Source organism: Ischnura elegans, chromosome 1, assembly GCF_921293095.1.
Source record: "Ischnura elegans chromosome 1, ioIscEleg1.1, whole genome shotgun sequence".
Lineage (NCBI taxonomy): Eukaryota > Metazoa > Arthropoda > Insecta > Odonata > Coenagrionidae > Ischnura > Ischnura elegans.
This window is the reverse complement of record NC_060246.1, coordinates 51,615,538-51,636,621: the sequence shown is the minus strand read 5'-3', so window position 1 is coordinate 51,636,621 and position 21,084 is coordinate 51,615,538. Positions and strand designations below refer to the sequence as shown.

At 37.6% G+C, this 21,084-nt stretch overlaps 1 protein-coding gene across 1 annotated transcript in view; it reads left to right on the top strand.

Annotated features, from left to right (window-relative positions):
* Positions 1-26: 26 nt before the first annotated feature.
* The window catches only part of LOC124160390 (eukaryotic translation initiation factor 4B-like), a 58,160-nt gene continuing 37,102 nt past the window's right edge, over positions 27-21,084 (top strand). Inside the window, exons 1-4 of the mRNA XM_046536227.1 lie at positions 27-126; positions 571-693; positions 775-959; positions 20,025-20,144. Coding sequence (XP_046392183.1) covers positions 114-126; positions 571-693; positions 775-959; positions 20,025-20,144 — 441 coding nt within the window. The 5' untranslated portion in view covers positions 27-113. The remainder of the gene's footprint in view (positions 127-570; positions 694-774; positions 960-20,024; positions 20,145-21,084) is intronic.

Here is a 21,084-nt window from a genome sequence, read left to right as displayed (position 1 = left end):
GCTACTGCGCTGCTGCCGGGCTGAAACTTCATTTGTTTCAATAGGTTTCGTGGGATTCGTCACATCTTGCAAATTGGCAACCGTGTGTCCGGGATACATATTAAACTTGCAATATGGCTGCATCAGGTACGTCGGTATTCGCGTAGTCACGTGAACTGTTCTGTATGTTTTCTGAAGCTTAAAAATACACCTTGACATTATGCAATTGAAAATTAAAGTACAGGGACATTGTTTGTTTAGGGAATGCTTTCTTTTACGTGTGTAATCTGTCTGAAGTAAAGCTTTAACCGGTGGATTATTCCGCTGCGGTGCCATATTCTTTTAGAAATTCACATGGTCTTAATTCTCTGGTAATTTAATGTAAATATGAGACTATAGTTGCCGTGACGGCGACTTTCTGCTTCATTTTAGAAGTAGTATTTCCGATTAGTATCAATTGGAAACACAATTTTTATGCTTAATCACACGCCTCCTATTGCCCAACGTCACTCGTGTATTAAGGCTTCAGCCTCTGTAATTTATGTAACATGTTGCACGGTTGATTTTATTTCTGTCATACGTTTGTTTAAGGGAAAAAAGGCAAGAAAACCAAGGGGAAAACTCTAGCCTTGAATGCATTTCTAGCGGCATCGGAGGAACCAGAGCCGACCAAAGCATGGAAACCCAGTTGGGCAGACGAGGACGTGGACGACGGTAACCCACGATTGTTTTTTTGCCGTTCCGTTATTTAATTGGGTGTAGTGTCATTCACATTAATTATTCAATTTACCACAGATTTTTCGTACTCAAGAAGTCGAGACAAGCAGGTTGTGTTGCCCACTGCACCCCGAGCAGCAAGAGAGCCCGGAACTATTGATGAATCAAGGATACCTAATGAGGCTCCGTACATTGCATATATTTCAAATTTACCGTATGAAGTTGAGGATGAAGACATCGTTGAATTCTTCAAAGGGCTTGAGGTAAGTGTATTCGGCTGTAACATTTAGTACTAATGTCATTGACAGAATCATTACAGATCCTCTAGTATTTTATTTTGCGATTTTAATTTTATGGAATAAGTTAATAGTCAGCGTAAAAATGATTTTTTTTTGCGTGGAGCATTATTTTCCTTCATTGTGGAGCTACTACTACTAGTGTTTTTCGGTCCGTCGGGCACCCATCTCGCCCCCGGTGTTCCAAGTACTTTCCATGTCGTACGTTTTTCTCGGCATGTCTCGATTTTTTCCTGAAAGTTTGTTATATTACAATGATTTATCCCCGTGTTAATAGCAGGTACGTCAACATAAAACCTTCCTTTGTGTTCTCAAGTATTACTCACCGAAGACTTCACATTATGTTACCCGCAATTGATATCGAGAAGTCTTAGATTGAATTCGTGTAATATCCCTGCAAATAAATTTTTAGAAATATTTTCCTTGTCTAGGTTAGCGAAAATTCTCGAAAGGCCTGACTGAAGATAAAGCAAGTAATTACATTTATTATTGGCTGAGTCATTAATCTAATCGGAAGATGAAATATGTAGATATTTCAATTGATTAAATAATGTAGAAATTGATGTTGTAGAGAATTTTAGCATTGTAATTTTTTATAGCATTTGGGGTGTTTTCCAGGGAGAAATAATTACGCAATCAAGTCTGTGAAAGATATAACTCGACTATGTTTATTTAATGTAACAAGGTTACGAGAAAGTGTGCAACTGTGAAAGACAAAAGTTGACCATCAACCAGTGCCAATACAAGTGAGGACACATTGCATGCTGAGTAATTAGGTGGTATGGCATTAAAAGCAAATTAAAATAAATGACAAGTTGTGTGTTTCCAGATGACTATAAATAACAACTACGATACTGAGACTTAGCAGAAATTCCTTTTTTTTATGGGAATGGTCTGATAAACGATGTAAACAACCACCTTTATCCATGTGTGCCTTGTTTAAGAGCATACAGACATTAATTTAGTGGATATGCTTGGCCAGTGTCATCTTCTTTATTTCCTCTATTTTCCATGTTCACAAGGGCAGTTCCAGAATTTTTTCTGGGGGTGGCACAAGGGTCTGACAGGCAAAAAATCTTCTCATAATTGAGACTGATAACCATATATGTACAGTTATTTCTGTATGAAATATCCTCTTTATTTTAATATGAAATTGAATGTTTGAGGCTCTGTACTACTCAAAACGAAACAAACGTGATAACAACTACGTTTAAAATTTTCTGTCTGAGGGACACAAGTTCCCTCCCTAAATCTGCCTTTGCATGTACTCATCATCTTAGACTACACTGGTCCCTCTTATACAGTCCAGATGGTATCCTAACAAGTGACAGGTTTGAATGCTTACTCAGGACATAGCCAATACCTTGTTTTTGAGGGGCCTTAATCTGCACACCTATTATTGAATTGTTAACTATTTGAGTATTGACCAAGCAAGTGAGGGTAAAGTTGATTTAAATACATCACAGCAATGACTATCTGACATTAAAAACACACCACTTTTTTCACTCCCCCTTGTCATCCTCTGCTCCAATGTTATAACTGTAGCCAACAGGAATCCCTTATTGCTTTAGAAGAATTTTGGGCACCCCGTAGTTTTAATGCAGCAAGCAAATGAATAGCTCAGCTGAAACTTGCCTTGGGTGTGAGCCTTCTGCAATTCCAATCATAGTGGGAAACCCTTACAAGAGACTTAATTAAACCCCTGGGACTTTTTATTTGGTTCCTGCTGGGAATATCATTGGTTAAAAGGTGCCAATTTTCTTGAAATAGGGCTGTAGTCCCCAAGAAAGGGGAAACAATTGCCATGGAAGAGGGGGGGAGTCATACTAGGCGACTTAAGCCTCTATCATTTTGCCATGCACCTTCCATTGTCTGGTGATGTCATTGTTGAATTAGGCAGGAACCTAACCTCTGGTTGAAAATATTACTTTGCTCTTTTCAATTGTCTGATGGGGAAGCTCCCTGCATTGCCATGGACACTTGATAAACCACTGGACTTCACAAAACGGAGGTGGAATCTCTAAAAAGGGTATGTGCTTGGCAAAATGACGGATTGGAGGTTTCAAAAATTGAAAGTTCTGTCATGTAATTTATACATGTTCAGTATGGGTCAGGAGAGTAGTTCATAAAATGTGAAGTACTTTGTGAAGTTGAGGTTTGCAATGGGTAAGACACAGTATTAAAGACAATGAAAAACTCACATGACTACCACTACCACCTTCCTCGTAGTTAGGAACAGGAACTTGTTGGAATAAAAATGGGAAACCATACCAACTATAACTTCCCTGAAAGCATGGAGTACAATCGAATGAGCCTTTAGAACTCATTGAACAGGACCCATCCACAAAGGACAGGTGTCATTCACGGCAGCGTAGTTGTCAAGATACTAAACCTTGCAGAGACTTTACATGTGCAGCATCCAAGAAAGAAGATTAAGACGATGGAGAAGAAGAAGGCGGCAATAAATGTAGGGATGTGGAATATTAGGAAAATGATGTACGCGAGAAAATATCAAATGGAGAATGGGAGGATAAATATCTTGGTACTATCGGAAGTGATGCGGAACAAGGAGGTTGTAAATATACTGGAGTGGGCATAACTGGTTCCGAGGGTTGAGCTCATTGTGGCTTGAATGGGGGGTGCTTGGGTAGGAAAGGCATGCCTACTTTGACCAAAACATTGATAATCCCGTAAGTGTCAATGCTAACTACTTGGTGAAATATTCGGTCATGATCGTTGTTACGCTAAAATAAACCATTGCAAAAGAACACAATAGAAATTTTTTGTATCATTATGAATATATGCCTCGAATATCTTTTCCCAAGGAAAAATTATTATGTATCAATCTACATGGTTCAGCAGTGCAACTAGCTTAGCTGAAAATAACATTTTACAAGCATAAAATATGCATTCCCCTGCACTTCTACTGGTAATTAATAAGATTACAGCCAATGGATGTCTTACGATAGCGGACTGGTCGCAATAATAGTATGAAAGTATGTTCATGGCAATATATTATCACCACAATATGACTATGTGGACAGCTAAATATACACAGTAGTATGACAAACGATCGAAAATCTCCAACGACAATCAAGAATTTATTGTTGCATTTTCATTTTATAAATCAGAGGCGACTCAAGGAATAGAAAACTTGATTATACATGTACACTGTTTGAGACCAAGTCCGAAAATTGTCAAACCAAGATTGTGGAATTCTGACGACACTTAACCCTTTTACTGCCCCTGGGCCGATATATCAGCCCTCGCTGGTTGAGCAAAAACTGCCAGGGGCTGATTTATCGGTCCGATTTATTTGACTTTTTTTTCGTGATTGTGGCCTTTTCAATGATTGTTATGTTAGTAAATCCTCATAATGTATCTATGGTCATAAGATATAAATATATCTTAAGTATTGGGAAAAAATCTAGATGTATCATATAAAATTTAATAGCGGAAAAATTTTAAAATCTGAAATGTTTTCAAATTCCGGATAATAGCCTTGGCAGTATTCGCACATCCCACCTGAAATGGGCTGGCAGTAAAAGGGTTAAAACTCGAATACAGCGCCTCCAGATATTTACAACTTCCTTGATGCGGAAGGATAGTGGGTGTTACTGGAGTGATGGGTTTAGGTTTATATATGGTGGTGGGGAGGGAAGTAACAAGTGGTATCTTCGGTCTGAAATGTGAAGCATGGTAAGAGAGTTGTTGATATTGATGAGGTAAGTGATAGGATTCTGGAGGTAGAAATTGAGGCACAACCCACGAACCAAGTGGTGGGGAGTTAGACTACGAGGGATAGCTTTAGTAATAAAGAGGAAGATTAGTAGGTATTGAGTGGCTAGCGATAGGACTCTTGTGGTAGAAGTTAAGGTGCGACATTCCAACCTTGTGTTGGTTCAAGTCTACATGCTTACTAGCAATCCTAGGGAGGGAGAAATAGTTGAGGTATGTGAGCAGCTCGAAAAAATAATTAAGATCCAGGGTAAGAAAATCTAGTTTTATGGGGGACTGGAATGCCACAGTTCTGGAAGGAAGGGATAAAGACAAAACAAGAAAATTTGACGTAGGAATGCGAAAAGACTGAGAATAGAAAGCAGTAGCAGTTTACAGGAGAAACTAGTTATTCATCACAAACACATGGTTCAATCATCTTAAAAGGCAAAGTTCTTCATGGTAGAGTGAAGGAGATATGGGGAGATATAAGGTACTCTACATTATGGTAAGACTGATGTTTAAGTATAGTGTGAAAAACTCACCCAGCTTCCTTGTGGCAGATGCGGATTCAAATCATAACTTAGTGTTTATGAAATGCAGCGTAAGATTCAAAAGACTGATGTAAATTAGATAGGTGAGGAAATGGAAAATAGAAGCTCTGAAGAAGCCCAAGGGGAGATAATACCGGCAACTTGTGGAAAATAGTATCAGTGAGTTTGAGGTTATGCAAACAATAGGTGAAGGGTGGCATTATTTCGGAACTGCAAGCAGCTAAGAAGTCAGTCAGTTACATTGTTTGGAGAAAATTAAAAAGCCGTGGATAATGTTGGAAATGATAAATGAAATGGAGTCAAGGAACTGGAAGAACATGGAAAAAATTATCAACTACAACATAAAACTAAGGAGGCAAGAGAGGTGTGGTGAAAAAACATTGTGAGGAAATGGACAAGTTTCAAAATGAAGGAAGGTAGGCAAGTTGAACACCAAGGTTAGGTCACTATTTTGCAGAAAAAGTGGGCACGCCATGTCAAAAATTAAGGCTAAATGTGGAAGGATGTCAACCTAGCGAGACCTTCATAGTAGATGCAAGGAATATGTGGAGGAACTGTATGACAGCAGTAACAGGCCAAAAACATTGAATGTAGAGGAGGAAAGTGCAGTGTAGGAGCTGGGCAGCGGATCTTAGATGCCGAAATCAAGAGAGCCATTGTAATATGAAGGCTAGGAAAGTGGTGGGAATGGATAGTATCCTTTCTGAACAGTCAAGAATGAGATAGTAAGGGAGGTTTTTCGAAATAGTAAAAAGAAGAAAGCTGTAGAATGCAGAGATCATAGAACTATTACAGTAGACTCTCATTAATACGAACAACATTATTACCAAGCAAATCGTTGGTCTCAACGAAATGGCTTATCCAATCTATAGTAAAATAAACGTTATTACGAAGTTCTGCATGGATGCAATGGGGTCATTCCATGTCAGTTCATCCAGGCATGACACCCACCGACTCAGATTTTGATGAAACTTGGCAATTTTCATCCTTCCATGTAGGAATGAAACAGTGTAAAATATTTCTTGGCTATCTCTAATAGCTTTTTTTTCACGACCATTTGAAGTTGGGGTGAAACTGCAGCTTTTCAATGAATGCAGTCTCCAGAGGCACTTGTACCTCCAGAGGGAAATAATTTGTCTCAGCCAAAGTTTTCGTCTGATTCTTATGAAAATTTGCAGGTTTACTAAAGAAGTCATGAGGATTCCAGAAACTAATTGAAAAATATCCTAAGGGATATTGGAAATTCTCTAAACTCATATGTTTCATAAGATTTTACAAAATTTTGCGTCAAAAACATGGTTCTATAAAACATCAAATTTGGACCTGAGGCAATATCTGAATCAAGCTAAATTATTTTTTCTAATATTCCTTAAGGTATGACCCACCACCAGTAAAAATAAAATTCATGGCTTTTTGCTTTCTTTGTTGTTAAAAAAATATTATATGTAAAAAAAATCCCTTTTCACGACTCTGGTAGTCAGTGCTGGGTCCTCCTTCAAGTGTGATGAAATGCTTGTGTTAACCATTTTCTATATCTAAGCAAATATTTACAACATGAATCTAGGACATAATAAGTTCAAAAATTAAAACATTTTTTATGTGCAGGTTTTTCGGAAGCACATGATGAAGTCATTCATGGTGAGATTTTGAGTACTGTATGTTTTTATATCTGATTTTGCTAGTGTCACAGCCTGTTTGATTGTGTGGATTACAGAGAGAGCTATAGTTGTCTTGTGTCTGTTAACTACCAAGACATGAAACTGTTGATGTCATGTACGGGTGCTCCTTTCACCTAATTATTTTTTTGTCTAAATTGAGCTAATTAGCATGTGTAAAATGCAAGTTTCATAGTAGGCAAGAATTTACTTACTTAAATAAAGTGATAAATGTCAAACATACTTCATGGGAAAATAATGTCTCAGCAGCTTTTGAAGAAGCGAGAGTGAAATGTCTATGAGTGACCATGTTCAAATTTTATCATTCTTTTCCACAAGTTAATCTAAACAACATAATATGGCTGCTTTTCCAGTTTCAATCAAACATAAAATTGACATATAATGCAAAGCTAAAAAGCAACTAGGAATATGGGCCAATGCAGATGTATACTTTTGGCATCCTCTTCCTCATAGTGCTCAATCAACATTGTGCTCTCATTTTACTTGGATGATGATAAAGATTGTTCTTGTGTAACTCCTAATCAGCAAGATGTGTTCACTGCCATTGAGAATCGTTCAGACAAAAGATTCATTCAGACAAATTCATTGCTGAAGTTTAGGATTGAACCAGGAAAGGTGTGTATCACCACTATATCCGTAAAATAGAAAGGGAAGCTATTCAAAAAGAGAAGTTGGTAACTTTAATTGGTGTGGCATTGATGCTTCACTTTGACTTTTCCGAGAATTGGAATGTGATTCTTCCAGACTAAGTACAACCCTATCGCTGGCAAAAAGTACAGATATCAATATTAACCTGTATGAAATATAATCACATACGAAGAAAATACACATGGAAAATGCCAGGAGACAAAAGAAGATTTCAACTAGACTATATTTTAGTGAAGCAGAGGTTTAGAAACCAGATAAAGGACTGTAAAAGCTACCCGGGGGCAGATATCGACAGTGATCATAATCTAGTGATGATGAAATGCCATCTGAAATTCAAGAAATTGAAGAAATCAGCAAAGAACACCTGGCAATTAGAGAAACTTAAGGAGCCAAAAAATCAACAGGCCTTTCAAGAAAAAAAGAACTAGATGCTATACGAGTATGTAGGAGTTTTATATCATCTGAGATTACCAATGTATACATGAGGCACAGAGCTCCGGGAAACATCCCATAACAATCACCTATTAAAATTGTCTTTGGTCAGAGAGTTTCTTTTGTTTGATAGGGTATTAATAATCCTAATTTAAACCAAGCACTACCTGCTAGAAGGGAACTCTACGCTATCGCCATGCTCGGCAGCAAGCAGCCAGAGGTAACACAGGCTTTTTGCAGCATTCATTCATTCATTCATTCATTCATTTATTTACGGGATAACCCATTAACATATTCATACATATAGTTTTACATATGATAAACAATACAAAATACTGAACACACATGCAGTAAACCCAGAAAAAGAAGAAAAAAAAAATCTATACAGAATTGCACATCAATGAATAAAACATGTAGAGAGATACAACAAAATAAAATTTAAAGTATAAACATGTTCTCCAGTAAAAAAGTTCATCTTTGCCACAGGTGACATTTGAATCTGGAAAAGGACATAGAGAAATCGTAACTTTGGCCGAGTCTATTAAAATTCCTCATCATTCTAGATAGCGGGGAGTTAAAGGCATAATTTGTTCTATGATAGTTAATAACAAATGGGTGCGGATTTCTGGAATTATGTCGGGGTGCGTTAAAATTTACTAAAGAAAGAAGAAGGGAACAGTCAATATAAGAATTAATAATTTTGTAAAGGAATAGGGCATCAATGGAGGAACGCCTGTCAGATAAGGATTTCAGATTTAAAAGGGATAGAAGATATGAAGTATTGTAATCAGAATGAGGTATTCCTAATTTGAAATTAATAAATTTGAGAAATTTGTTTTGGACCCGTTCAAGCCGTATTGAGTCTGTGTTATAATAAGGTGACCAGTTTACAATAGAGTATTCTAATTTTGAGCGTACCAGAGCTATATAAATAGTCCTTAAAGCATGAAGATTGTTAAATTTTAGACAGGTTCTCTTTATGAAACCTAAATTCTTTAGGGCATCGCAGCATTCATTCTTAGGCGTCGCGTTCTCGTACACTTGAAAATTTTCACTTTTCATTTTATCGCAAAAAACTGATATCATCATTTAAAAATCTAAAAGCGTGAAATATGCACTCCAGGAGTAATAATCTTTCGATTTAGGCAATAAACAATAATAGGAAACCACCCTATGTAGACAAAAAATGATTGGGTGAAAGCTACATGGCACCTGTACATGGCATCAACAGTTTCATGTCTTGGTAGTTAACAGACACGAGACAACTATAGCTCTCTCTGTAATCCACACAATCAAACAGGCTGTGACACTAGCAAAATCAGATATAAAAACATACAGTACTCAAAATCTCACCATGAATGACGTCATCGTGTGCTTCCGAAAAACCTGGTGAATTTCTAAAATCACTGCAGTGTGTTTAGAAGTGAATGACATAAGTGTCTCGTTTATACATCCGCAAGGTCCATCGAATTGTTCCACATGGCCCATAGTAGAAGACTTATGTAAAGTGCCATTGAAAAGTACTCTGTGCAAATTGCGACTCATTCACCGTTTCCAGCCAGTAGCAGTGGGTGTTTGCACACATTGGATGCCGTGGAAGTAAACAAGATTGAACTTGCTTTCACTCAATAGATGTAATCAATCATTCAGATATGAACTTTTCACTGTTATGAATGCTAAGTAGAATGAAACTTCATTTTTATCCCCTTGAAGGAATGCAATCTTGGTGTAAAAGAGTCGAAAACATGCCTAACTATGACATGCCTTAAAACAAAAAGTATAAAAATACTACCTTTTTTTTATTTTTTTTATTGAAAGCAGAACATTTAAGCTACCCCCTGAGAAATTTTAAGGAAAATAAAAGGTGGCCTTTTTTAGTCATAAATTGTTAACACGTTCAGGGCGGCATGACCCACCGGTGGGTCATGGCTGGTCTATCCCCGTGGGCGGCATGACCCACCAGTGGGTCATGCGTTTCTAAGCTCTATGGGTGGCATGACCCACCGGTGGTCACGTTTCCCATGCGAATTCAAGGAGCTTCGGGCCACGTGCGCCCATGAGGACGGACTTATTACGTTCTTCATTGCCCATGAAGGTGTTTTTAGTGAACATTTTACTGATGCCAAACCGAACTTTTTGCCTAGAGAAAGGTAGCAAGTAAAATGACAGGCAATCATGTAAAGATTCAGTATTTGATGTTGTATTTGCATTTGTGCGTGAAATATTTTCAATTTAAGTTTAACTAATCGGAAAGATATTCAAATGAACTCTATCATCGGTAATCAACTTCCATAATTTCATGCAATACGTAATTATTGCATTGCGGGTTGCCTATCCGTCTATTACAGGGGTTTAAAAAAATTCTAGTTGAGTTGCGTACGAAGTTCTCAATCATATCAATTCCGCAGGCAGTTTTATGAAGCTTATTCAGTAATAAAAGAAAGTAAAGAATATTGCAGTCATATTGAAGGTAAACGAGAGCTTCATATAGTTGATTCGTTATTGATCCATTATTTTCTATGACACGGCAATCTCTAGACGTAAATTTTATGTTTTGCATCGCTTATCAAAAGTATAGCGAAATATAAATCAAGTTGGTTTGGCTTTATTACATTTTACGACGAAGATAGGTTAACTAAAATATTCCTACTATTTACGTGGAATAAGACTGTAAGATGGCCCTACAAGAAGGACGATTACCTTCCTTGATTACACGTTGAAATACTACTACTCTCACCGTTTCAATTACATGGCTTTCGCATATCGAAGATGTTCCACTTTCGTAGATATGTAGAGGGTAGCACCCACCGGAAAAATCATTTAGATCGAAAAAAAAATGGAGATAACATTTCAAAACTATAATTAATGTCATTTTCAGTTTGGATATCCTAATTGGGTCAATGGAAACAATTTTATAAATGGGGAATACATGTGAGCACAACGAAAACTTGCCGAATCTCAAATATAATTTCAAACTATTTTCAATATAATCACTCATTTACATTACAGGCATCCCCCGAGTTACGTAAGAGATGCGTTCCGGCAGACTATGCGTAAGTCGAAATTTACGTAAGTCGTACCTTTGCGTTGGCGCTTCAGAGATTGCTGTATAACAAGTTGTATCGTACAGGAATGAGCGCAACCACATACGCCACCACATCCATCGCTAGAACTGCAAATTTTCACGTTGATTGCTGACTTGGGATTTATAAGCGATTTTTCTACAGAAATTAATGAAATTTCCTTCGAGGAATGACAAAAATGGGTCACTTTGTTATTTTTAGCACGTAAAAAACTCTATAACTGTTCGATATTTTTTCTACCATAGGTTGTACGAGCGAATATCTACTTCTTCGCGCTCGCATTCGAAAATTAACGTAATCATTTGAAATACGGTTATCGCTTACGTAAGTACGGATTTACGTAAGTCGAGACATACGTAACTCGGGGGATGCCTGTATTTTCAATATATTCACTTATTTTCTTTGACAATGTCAATGGTGAATTTTGTTGAAACAATCCAAGCACATTGTAGGGTGTCCATCACATTCCTCACAAAATGTGTTCACTTTTTTTTACCTCTTGCTTGCCTCTTTCGTTCCCTTTTCTTTACGTATTCTCTCGTAACAATTGAGGCATCTCTTCCTACTTATCCTTGCAGTACCTTCATATTTATGAGACTTTCCAGGCAGGTACTGCCTAAAATGTAATCGACCTCTCCAAGGTACCATCTGTACCATTTGTGCAGTCTCCCCATTCATTGGAGCTTGATAACGCGACATGCTCCTCCTCTTCAGGAGAATCTTCCCCAATTTCGTCCTCTGAATATGAAGATTCACTGTCTTCTTCGAAATTGGATGGAATGTATGAATCATCGGAGTCAGAACTAAATTGAGATGCATCTGAGTCAGCCATCTCCTCTAATTTTTCTTTGCCACTAATAACACAAAAATCACTGCTCCACAAAAAGACAAGGAAATTAGACTCGTATATCAAGTGGCACTCGTTTATTAGTCAAGACTGAAAGTTCTTCTCTCACTGCAAGGAAAATTTTGTCACCATTGTACATGTAAGGCCCTCCACTCAGCTCGACTAATTTGAAACTCGACGTGTGGATTGCATTGTTGCGACAAGGCCACTATGTGAGAAGCGATGCCGCACAAGATTAGTCAAAAATGAAACTGTCGGGGGATTAGCCTCCTAAGGGTTACTTGCAACACCCAATTGTGGGTAAGCGATAATAACTGCACCCACGAGTGGGTCTGCCTGCAATAAAACTGCAAGCAAAGCTTCACCTATGACAATAATAATTTGGTTTCTTATCCGCAGACTATGGAAATAATAGATTCAAAGGTTCCGCCCCAACCACCACCCCTCTCCTAGGAGGCATGAGGGTGGGTGCAGAATATCCTCAGCCCTAGCCTTTCCTTAGCGCCGGACAAGTGCAGTTAGGCCCGTCTTGAGTCTCTACAAAATCCCATGGAGCGTCCACCCCGAAAGGCGAGAGAAGGGAAAGCTATTGTTTCGTATAGGGTGCTACTGACTGAGCGGTCGGTCGCCAGCGTCACAAAGGTAGAGGTTTTCCCGGTTGTTTTGTGGATAATCATTTTCGCGACTTTCTGAAAGCGTAGAACCTCTAACAATGACAGTAGGAACGAGATTATGATTTCCTCCCGATGTATTTTGTTCCCAAAGCAATAAAACCGAAGCAAGGCATCATAGCGAAATAGAAAGAGTGTAATGAAGGCTCAGAAGATAAATTCGAAACAGTTGCAAAAAAACTATGAAATATCGAATTTTTTCCGATACTTGTAACTAAATGCTTTCATTCCGGGCTTATAAGAAGAGTAAATAAATTATTTCATGGTTTTCATATCTAAAAGCACGACTTATTTGTACATTTTGAAGGTATTTACGTGACAGTAAATAAATATCGAAGAAAATAAAACGTGTAATACGTTGTTGCATATGCAAAAGGGGATTAATTAATAGCTAAATATTGCATTCTGGGCTCATAATAAGAGTAAGTGGATAAATTATTTCATCGTTTCCATTTTGTACATTTTGAAAGTATTTTAGGTGACAATAGATAAATACAGAAAAAATAAAACGTGTAATGCGTGGTTGCATACACAAAAGGGGATTAATTAATAACTAAATATGGTGCTAAAGTGCATAGGTTCTCCAAAATTTATTGCAATTCATCATTTTCAACTATACCAAAGAAGTGTGCATTAATTTTAACATGATTGGATCGATTTAATTTTTATGAAAATTGACGCCCATGGGGAAGAAACGGCAAATTTCACGATAGCCGCGAACGTGTTAAATAATGACTAATTTTTATTGTTTAAACAAGTCCTATTTGTTTATTATTGTTTCAAATGACTTGCAAGTTATGCCATAATGTGCATAAATGAATCCTCTTCAAAATGAAACAATAACCACTGCATTACAGGCCATGTTTCCTTAGTAATCAGCATTTATGTGATTTTTCAGTTTCTACTCTGAGGCCTGACACTGCAATGTTCAAAGGACGGTAACTTTATGACGGTTCAGTTCTGAGCTGAGATTAAGGCATCATTATTCATCATAAGGATACTGCTTTCACATATATAAATTTCAGAGAAATCGGCAATGGTCACCTGACATGATTTTGCACTATCTGCCTGATTTGAGATGAAATAGCCCCATTCTTTCTTTCTGCAGACAGCGATTTTTTTCGGCTTCATTGCAAGCTAGATGAGTTTGTTACAATTGTGAGTTAATGCACGATTGTTATGCAGTGTTGCATTCAGCAGGATGACCACTCTCCTCGATGCCTTGCATAGGTTTATCAACTTACGAGAAAGGTCTCGGTACACATCTTCTTCGTATATTGACTTGCATATAATTAAATCACGTATAGGGCCATTCCACCGTTACGTACGGGACATTTGTACTAATTTTTACAACATTAAAATATTATTTCTGCTCTTAATATTTTTTGTATTTCATTGAAACAGCTATAAATTGTTAGGTGTAGGCCTAAACTATTTTTCAAGCTATAGTTTTGGCTTTAACACTTTGTTGTAACTGTTGCAAGAAAAAATAAGTGCGTGTTACGTACGGGACAAGCTGGGTCAACCACTTGTTTGGCTCATGTTAAGAAAAATGATATTTCAGCTCAATTAGAATTTTCATAATGCTGTGCTATTTTTTTTATATACCTTAATAAGGGTGCTTCAGGTATATATGTTTAACACTATCAACAAAATTTTTTTAACTGAGTTACAATTTTTTTTACCTTTTGTTACGTACGGGACAAGGGTGTTACGTACGGGACATTGTATACTTCAGGTTAAAAGTTATTGAAAACAGGCAGAGTTGACATGGTCAAAAACACACTTATCAGAAAAGGTTGTTAAGCCAATTACAATAGAAGAAGATCATATGTTTATAAGAATTATTCTCTTGATCAATTAGCGTAGCTTAGTCATAATACAATTATTATACAAAAATATTATGCAACTACTAAAATCTTGTTACCATGGTATTAATAAAAAAGACTATGAGAAAGATACTAGAGTTCGTATTTTAAGATCTTTAATGTTAAATTTATATGGTCTTTTGTTGTTCATCACTGTAGGAGGAGATTCTGCTTTAATCACCTCTCTCTTTATTGTATACGATACAATCGGGCGGCATTGGCCATTTATAATGCCCTGGAGGACCGGTGGGCACAATTGGGGGTGCAGCTAGGAATTAAGGCTAGAGGGGGTTTTAGGCACGACTAATAGTGGGGATCTGGGGGGTATGGAATACCTACCAAGGCAAGCAGGAGGTGGGAGGGCCCTTCCCCAGAAAATTTTTAAGATAAATGGTTGTCAAAATGGGAGTTTTACGACTTTCTGAGGGATATTTTATTAATCCTTACAATAATCTATAAGTAATGTTAATCCAATTAACTAAATTAGATTAAACTTAAAAATTTATCTGAGCTCTTTGGGGAGGGGGTTTATCCCCCAAACCCCCCCTCCCCCTCTCGCTGTGCCACTGGGTACCATGACTGCAACTTACAGTTGCTTCTCTGAGACAATTTCTGTGAATTCGCCTCAAAATAAATTGCCATTATATTGCACTAAAACCCACTGACCTCTAAATTCTGTCTTCACTTATACAAATAGGTCTAAATTCAAGTTGATATCTTTAACGTGTTTCTGTCCTGAAAAACTTTCTTGTTGCATATCACTTGAAAGTTAAGGATAAGTGGTGCTGCTTGAACTTTGTCCCAAGGCTTCACTTCGATGATGGTATCATTTTTATAATCTACTCCTTGAATATACCTTGAAAAAAACGTTGAACAACAATACAATACAACTTGTCTTTGAACAATTTTCAAAAGCGACTGCTGCAAAATCCTTGGCAGATTGAATAGAGCATCATTTTCATCCTTACTAGTCTCTTGACATTCAGTCAATTCTCCAGAATTGCATTCAGGAGAACTGATGTGAGCTGGATTTTTTAGCTTAAGTTTGCCTGCTCTTCCCTGTCGTTTTGTCCCTTTCATACTTTTTCTTTGTCGGTAATATTTTCTCTCTGCTTTTTTTCTTAACTAATTTATTGTCTTCCTTTCTTTTTTTAAGAACCGATCACGATCATTTGCTTTGAGACTAACATGCATGTTCTTTCCTCTAGCAGCAGCAGTTGACTTAGGTTTTTCCACCACCATTTAAATTCTGAAAAAATATTAAATTTCTAATCTTAAAAGTTTCAGGCATTACTCTGTGGTGCTTATGTAAACTTACTTAAATAAAAATACTTCACGTAGTCCACATAGATTATTTTCTGACCTTGATCCCCTCGTAGTAATCAATCACAAAAATAACATGTGCTATAATCACTCGCACACTGAAACATGTATGACATGCTGGCTTAAGGCGACTGTAGATTCTAGAATCACCAAACATCTAATGGAGAACAACTATCCCAGTGATTTCACATCTGAGGTCTACCACACACTGAGGCAAAAGAAACTAAGTTCCTACTTCCTGTCTTGAAGAATTGGGGGGTGACAAAATCAAATAAAACATAGGAGTTAAACAATCATGTTTTACCTGTTCATTCACCTTACTTTTACTAACCTTCTCTACCCTCCCTCTATGCACCTAAAATTTCACTTGTTCTTATGTTTACTACAATGCATACTTTCAACCACAGCACCTAGTCCTCTGCCACTTCGTAATTTTATGACATAAACATAATACCTGGCCCGTCTGCTAACCGATGCAAAACTCCCCAACTTTGAGAGCCAAGCGCACTATTTTAAGTTTTAATTACCGTAAACCAAGACTTTTCTGGCCTAAATGTGCCCGGCCCGTCTTGGCTTCATTTTCTGTTTTAGAGTTTGCACTAATTACAACATCCAAATGTACAAGAAACATTAAGTAATGATATGACATAGTGAATTCATTTTTATGTGTATTGCACACAATTTTGTGCAATGTCCCGTACGTAACGTTACGTACGGGACAGAAAGAAATTGAACATTAGGCTATGTTTAAATTCAATTAATATTTTTTTAACATTAGAATCATTTAGTTTGACACAAAACCTGTTTAGAAAATCATATTTTGAGTAGCTGTCTATCAAGAAACTTGGTGAAAAAAGAAAGTCATCTATTTTTTGTTACGTACGGGACAAAGAAACAATGTATTTTTAAACACTGTGTTTTACCATTATATTATTGCAAAATTTTTATAACTTAGTGATAGAAACTCTTATATGGTACTATATTTTGACATTATAATTACCAAGACAAATAAAAATAGCATTTACTCAGGCATTGATATGGCAACACATCCTATGAAAATGGTAATTTTTGAACAGCTGATGAAGAGACGACTTTGAACCTATGTCACCTACATATTTAAGCACATTTGACTGAAATAATTAGTAAATACTCATAATATAGCCTTATAAGAAGACAATAATGACATAATAAGTTAAATATAAAAAAATATTTTTATTTCCAAAAGTTACCTATTTCCATGGAATGGCCCTATAACATATACTCGGCTCTGAAGATAATAAGTGCAGGAGATCGAAGAGACTAGAAATTTTGACATAGCATGTTTTTTTTTCTTTCGATGATTCCTAAAAGAAACATCCATACAAACTTCATTATTACGAACATTCAGTTCGGTCCCGTGAACTTGGTCATAGGGAGAGTTTAGTGTAGCCTATAATTGCACAGGGCGATACTGAGGATATTAAACAGACAAATGGAGGCTGGGGAAAACAAGTATTTGGGCAAAGATCATTTTGGTTTCAGAAAAGGAAAGTTTAACTTGATTCAATAGTGGCAATGAGGTCCTCAGTGGAGAAGAACACAGAATATAGCCAGGACATGTAAGCCTACTTTGCGGATTTTCAAACAGCATGTGATTAGAGTGGACTAGCTAAAGTTAATGTACTATCTCAAGAAAGGGGTTTTACTGTATATAAAATCATGGAATTTTTCTTCTTGATCTTGTTATTCCTAGCTATATTTCAATGCTTTTTGTTGTGAGCTGTAAGCCTGAAATTGGATGGCTTTATTTTTAATTATAAGTAGTAGAATTGGGTGTTTGGGTGCGTCGACGGCTCGGTCATTCTGCACCGCTGATCGGTCATTTGATTCACATCATTTATTCCAATGGTCATCAATTAGTTTATTGACATAAAATAAGTAGGAACATTCATATTTTGCTAAAGAAGTCTCCGAGAAGGGATTCAAAGTCTACTATATTGAACCGTATCCGCTCATCACGGTATTTATCGCACACTGTAAGGATATGTCGGATACTTAAGGGGCACCTACACTCATCACACTGAGGAGCTTGCTTCTCTTCGGTAAAGAGGAAGGCATGAGTCAAAGGGCAGTGCCCTATCCTCAACCGTGTTATTACTACTTCCTCCCTTCGATTGTTCCTGGTGGAGGAGGGCCAAGCTGACGTTGTTGCCTTGATGCTTCGTAGTTTGTTGTCGTTCTGAGTTCTCCACAACTCCCTCCACTATTCAAGTACAGCTTTTCTTAGCGACGCTCTCAGGTCTTCGTGGGGAACTAGCCTTGATGTGTACTCTTCGTCACATTTAAATACCTAAACGCCGTTGTGATGATAAAAATTGTTTCTCATGCCAATGCGTGCTGCAATTAACATTAGTGAAAAACTTGTCGCCGTATGATCAAAATGAAAACTTCAAAATATATTGCCGTGACGAAGTATCGAACCCGAGCCCCCCAAGTCGGAGCTGGACATTCTGTCCACTAGACCAACTATTGTTGTTGGACGGAGGGCGCTATTTTGGGATTACATAGTGCTGGTTAAAAATACCACTTAGAAATTAATTTATTACAGCCAATCTAAGGCCCATTCTATGGAACCACTATCAGTTCAGAGATGTGTTCGCCATCCCGACTGCCATAAAAAATATGGCATTGAAAAAGGCGGAGCAAGGTACGTGGTCTCCCCTTGTTAGAGCTTCCTTGGCCAAGATGTCTGCTTTATCATTCCCCGCTCTGCCGTCGTATCCCGGAACCCAGAGAAAACAAACATTTACTCCCTTTCTCAAGAGGGATAGCAGCATGGAGTGAATATCTTGAACAATTGGGTGCATGGGTGAGAAACCAGCAAGAGATTGTAGTGAGCTATGTGAGTCGGTGCATATGACGAAGGAGCCATCATCATCACTTAAAACTTTCAAAGTCAACTTAATTGCAAAAAGTTCCGCTGTGTAGACACTACACAGAGGATGTAATTTCGCCTTCATAGCTCCGTGGGGAGTAGAGAACTCTGCACAGGCTGAGTTGCACTTTGATCCGTCAGTGTAAATGGGGATGAAGTGGGGGTGGTTCCCCTGAAACATAAAAAATTAGCTGGTACTCCAAGGGAGTAGTGGCGGATTTTGGTCGAGATAGTAAAACCATATGAACAACAGGAGTGGGAGTCAACCAAGGAGCGTGGGTAGAGTACGTAACAGGGTATATGTCGGGAAAATGTAAATCACATGGAGAATAAAATCGTTAAAATGAATACTTACGGGTCTCGTTGCCCTAGTCCTTCGATTAAAAACATTTATAAAACGGGGTTTAAATAGTATGTCGTAAAATGGGTGATCGTCATGGATAGAATTTTGGCTGCATAACTGGAGAGAAGCCAAGTCCTACGATATCACAAGGGAGTGTCGTAGCGCCATGTTATGCAAAGAATTTAAAGCTCATAGATACGAAGAGGGAGCAGGTGCATAAACGAAGGAGCCGTAGTCTAGTTTAGACCGCACAAATGTGCGGTACAGTAGGAGCAAGGTGGTACGGTCTGCTCCCCACGATATGTGGCTTAAAAACTTAAAAACATTTGCAGACTTAGATGGTGACCCTCAAGATGGAGCCCTGAGGAACTCCATTGTCAAAAGGGTAGGAATGTGTAATATACTGCCCTGTCCTTATTTTAAAACTACGATAAGATAAAAAATTTTGAATAAAAATCGGTAGGTTGCCCATAAAACCCCAGTCATGCATAGTACGCAAGATTTTTCTATGCCACACTCGATCGTAGGCTTTCTCTTGATCAAAGAACATCCCAACTACATGTTGGCGGAGGAGGAAGGCTTCTTGGATGTAATTTTCTATCCTCACCAAATGGTCCAAGGTGGAGCGGCCTCTTCTAAATCCACATTGAATATTGCAGAGAAGGTTTCGGCATTCCAACCACCAAATGAGCCACCTGTTAACCATTCTCTCCATTAATTTGCATAAGCAGCTGGGGAGAGATATCGGTCAGTAGGAATTTGGGTCGGACTTATCTTTCCCATGGTTAGGTATGGGGATTATGACTCTCCCGCCAGGACGAGGGAAAAGTTAATTAATTAAGTACCTTAAGGAATTAATTATTACTTTACTCTTTATTTTTAATTCTTCCATTTTAATTGCTTGCAAGCCTCTGCATCATCATTATCTGCATATTGTATATTACATATTCTTTCAGATCAAGACCCTCAGATTACCTAGGGATGAAGGCCGTGAGGGCTCCAAGTTGAAAGGATTTGGCTATGTGGAATTTGAGGAGCGTGAAAGCTTGAAGAAGGCTTTGCACCTCACAAATAGGGTAAGTATTATATTCTACCTCTGATTTATGAATTTTGGGATGCAATTAATTCTTCCTCTCCTTTAACCTTGGTGGGACGAAAAAAAAAGAATGCAGGAATGTTTGACTAGGTTGCCTATGTTCCAGGAAACACATGATTTTTGGTTCTTACGTATTATATTCATTAAAGGATTCATACAAGAAATTAACCGCATTTCCAGGAATATATATTGAAACAGCTAGGGCATATGATTGATTTGACTTGTATCTCTTTCAAATTTTCTAGAGGAACATGTCATCTGACTAAAAAATGTTAGCACTCCATCTTGGCATTTGCAATGCTATTATGGATTTCTGTCTTATGTAAAAAATTTATCCATCAAATGCCACTTTAAGTACACGTATTCACTTAAGCGATGTGCATGTTATGCCTAAAACAACTGCTTACGCCATTACAGTGATTGGTTGTGAGGTGTGTTACAATGGCCAAAATTAGTCTTTTATCTGAAATGTTCCAGTCTAATAAATATATTTTTCATGTATGCTTCATCACACTTATTGTTTTCACTGTCATGTGTTATTGGACAACCCGAGACATTTTGCAATATTCTCGCCCTTCTAGCCTGGATTCTTTTCTTCTTCTATTATTTTCAGTCCGTATTTTAAAGTTCTCACTTGTTTCTTTGGAAGGGCCATGGTCTGAAAAAGAATAAAAATAAAAATTTTAAATGAAATCTGATTTCACTAAACCCACACGGAAAACATTCATTGGTTTGAAGTCAACCCACTCTGAAAAGCACGGAACCATTCGTACGAGGTGAAATTTGGAACTGATGCTATCGCATACTGCGTATGCAGAGCCAACTGCGGAGGGTGAAGCATGACCATGTGACTGCGCCACATAATTTTTTATCCCAGAGAGAAGGCAACTTTTTTTCCATATGATTTATCTGGTTTTCAT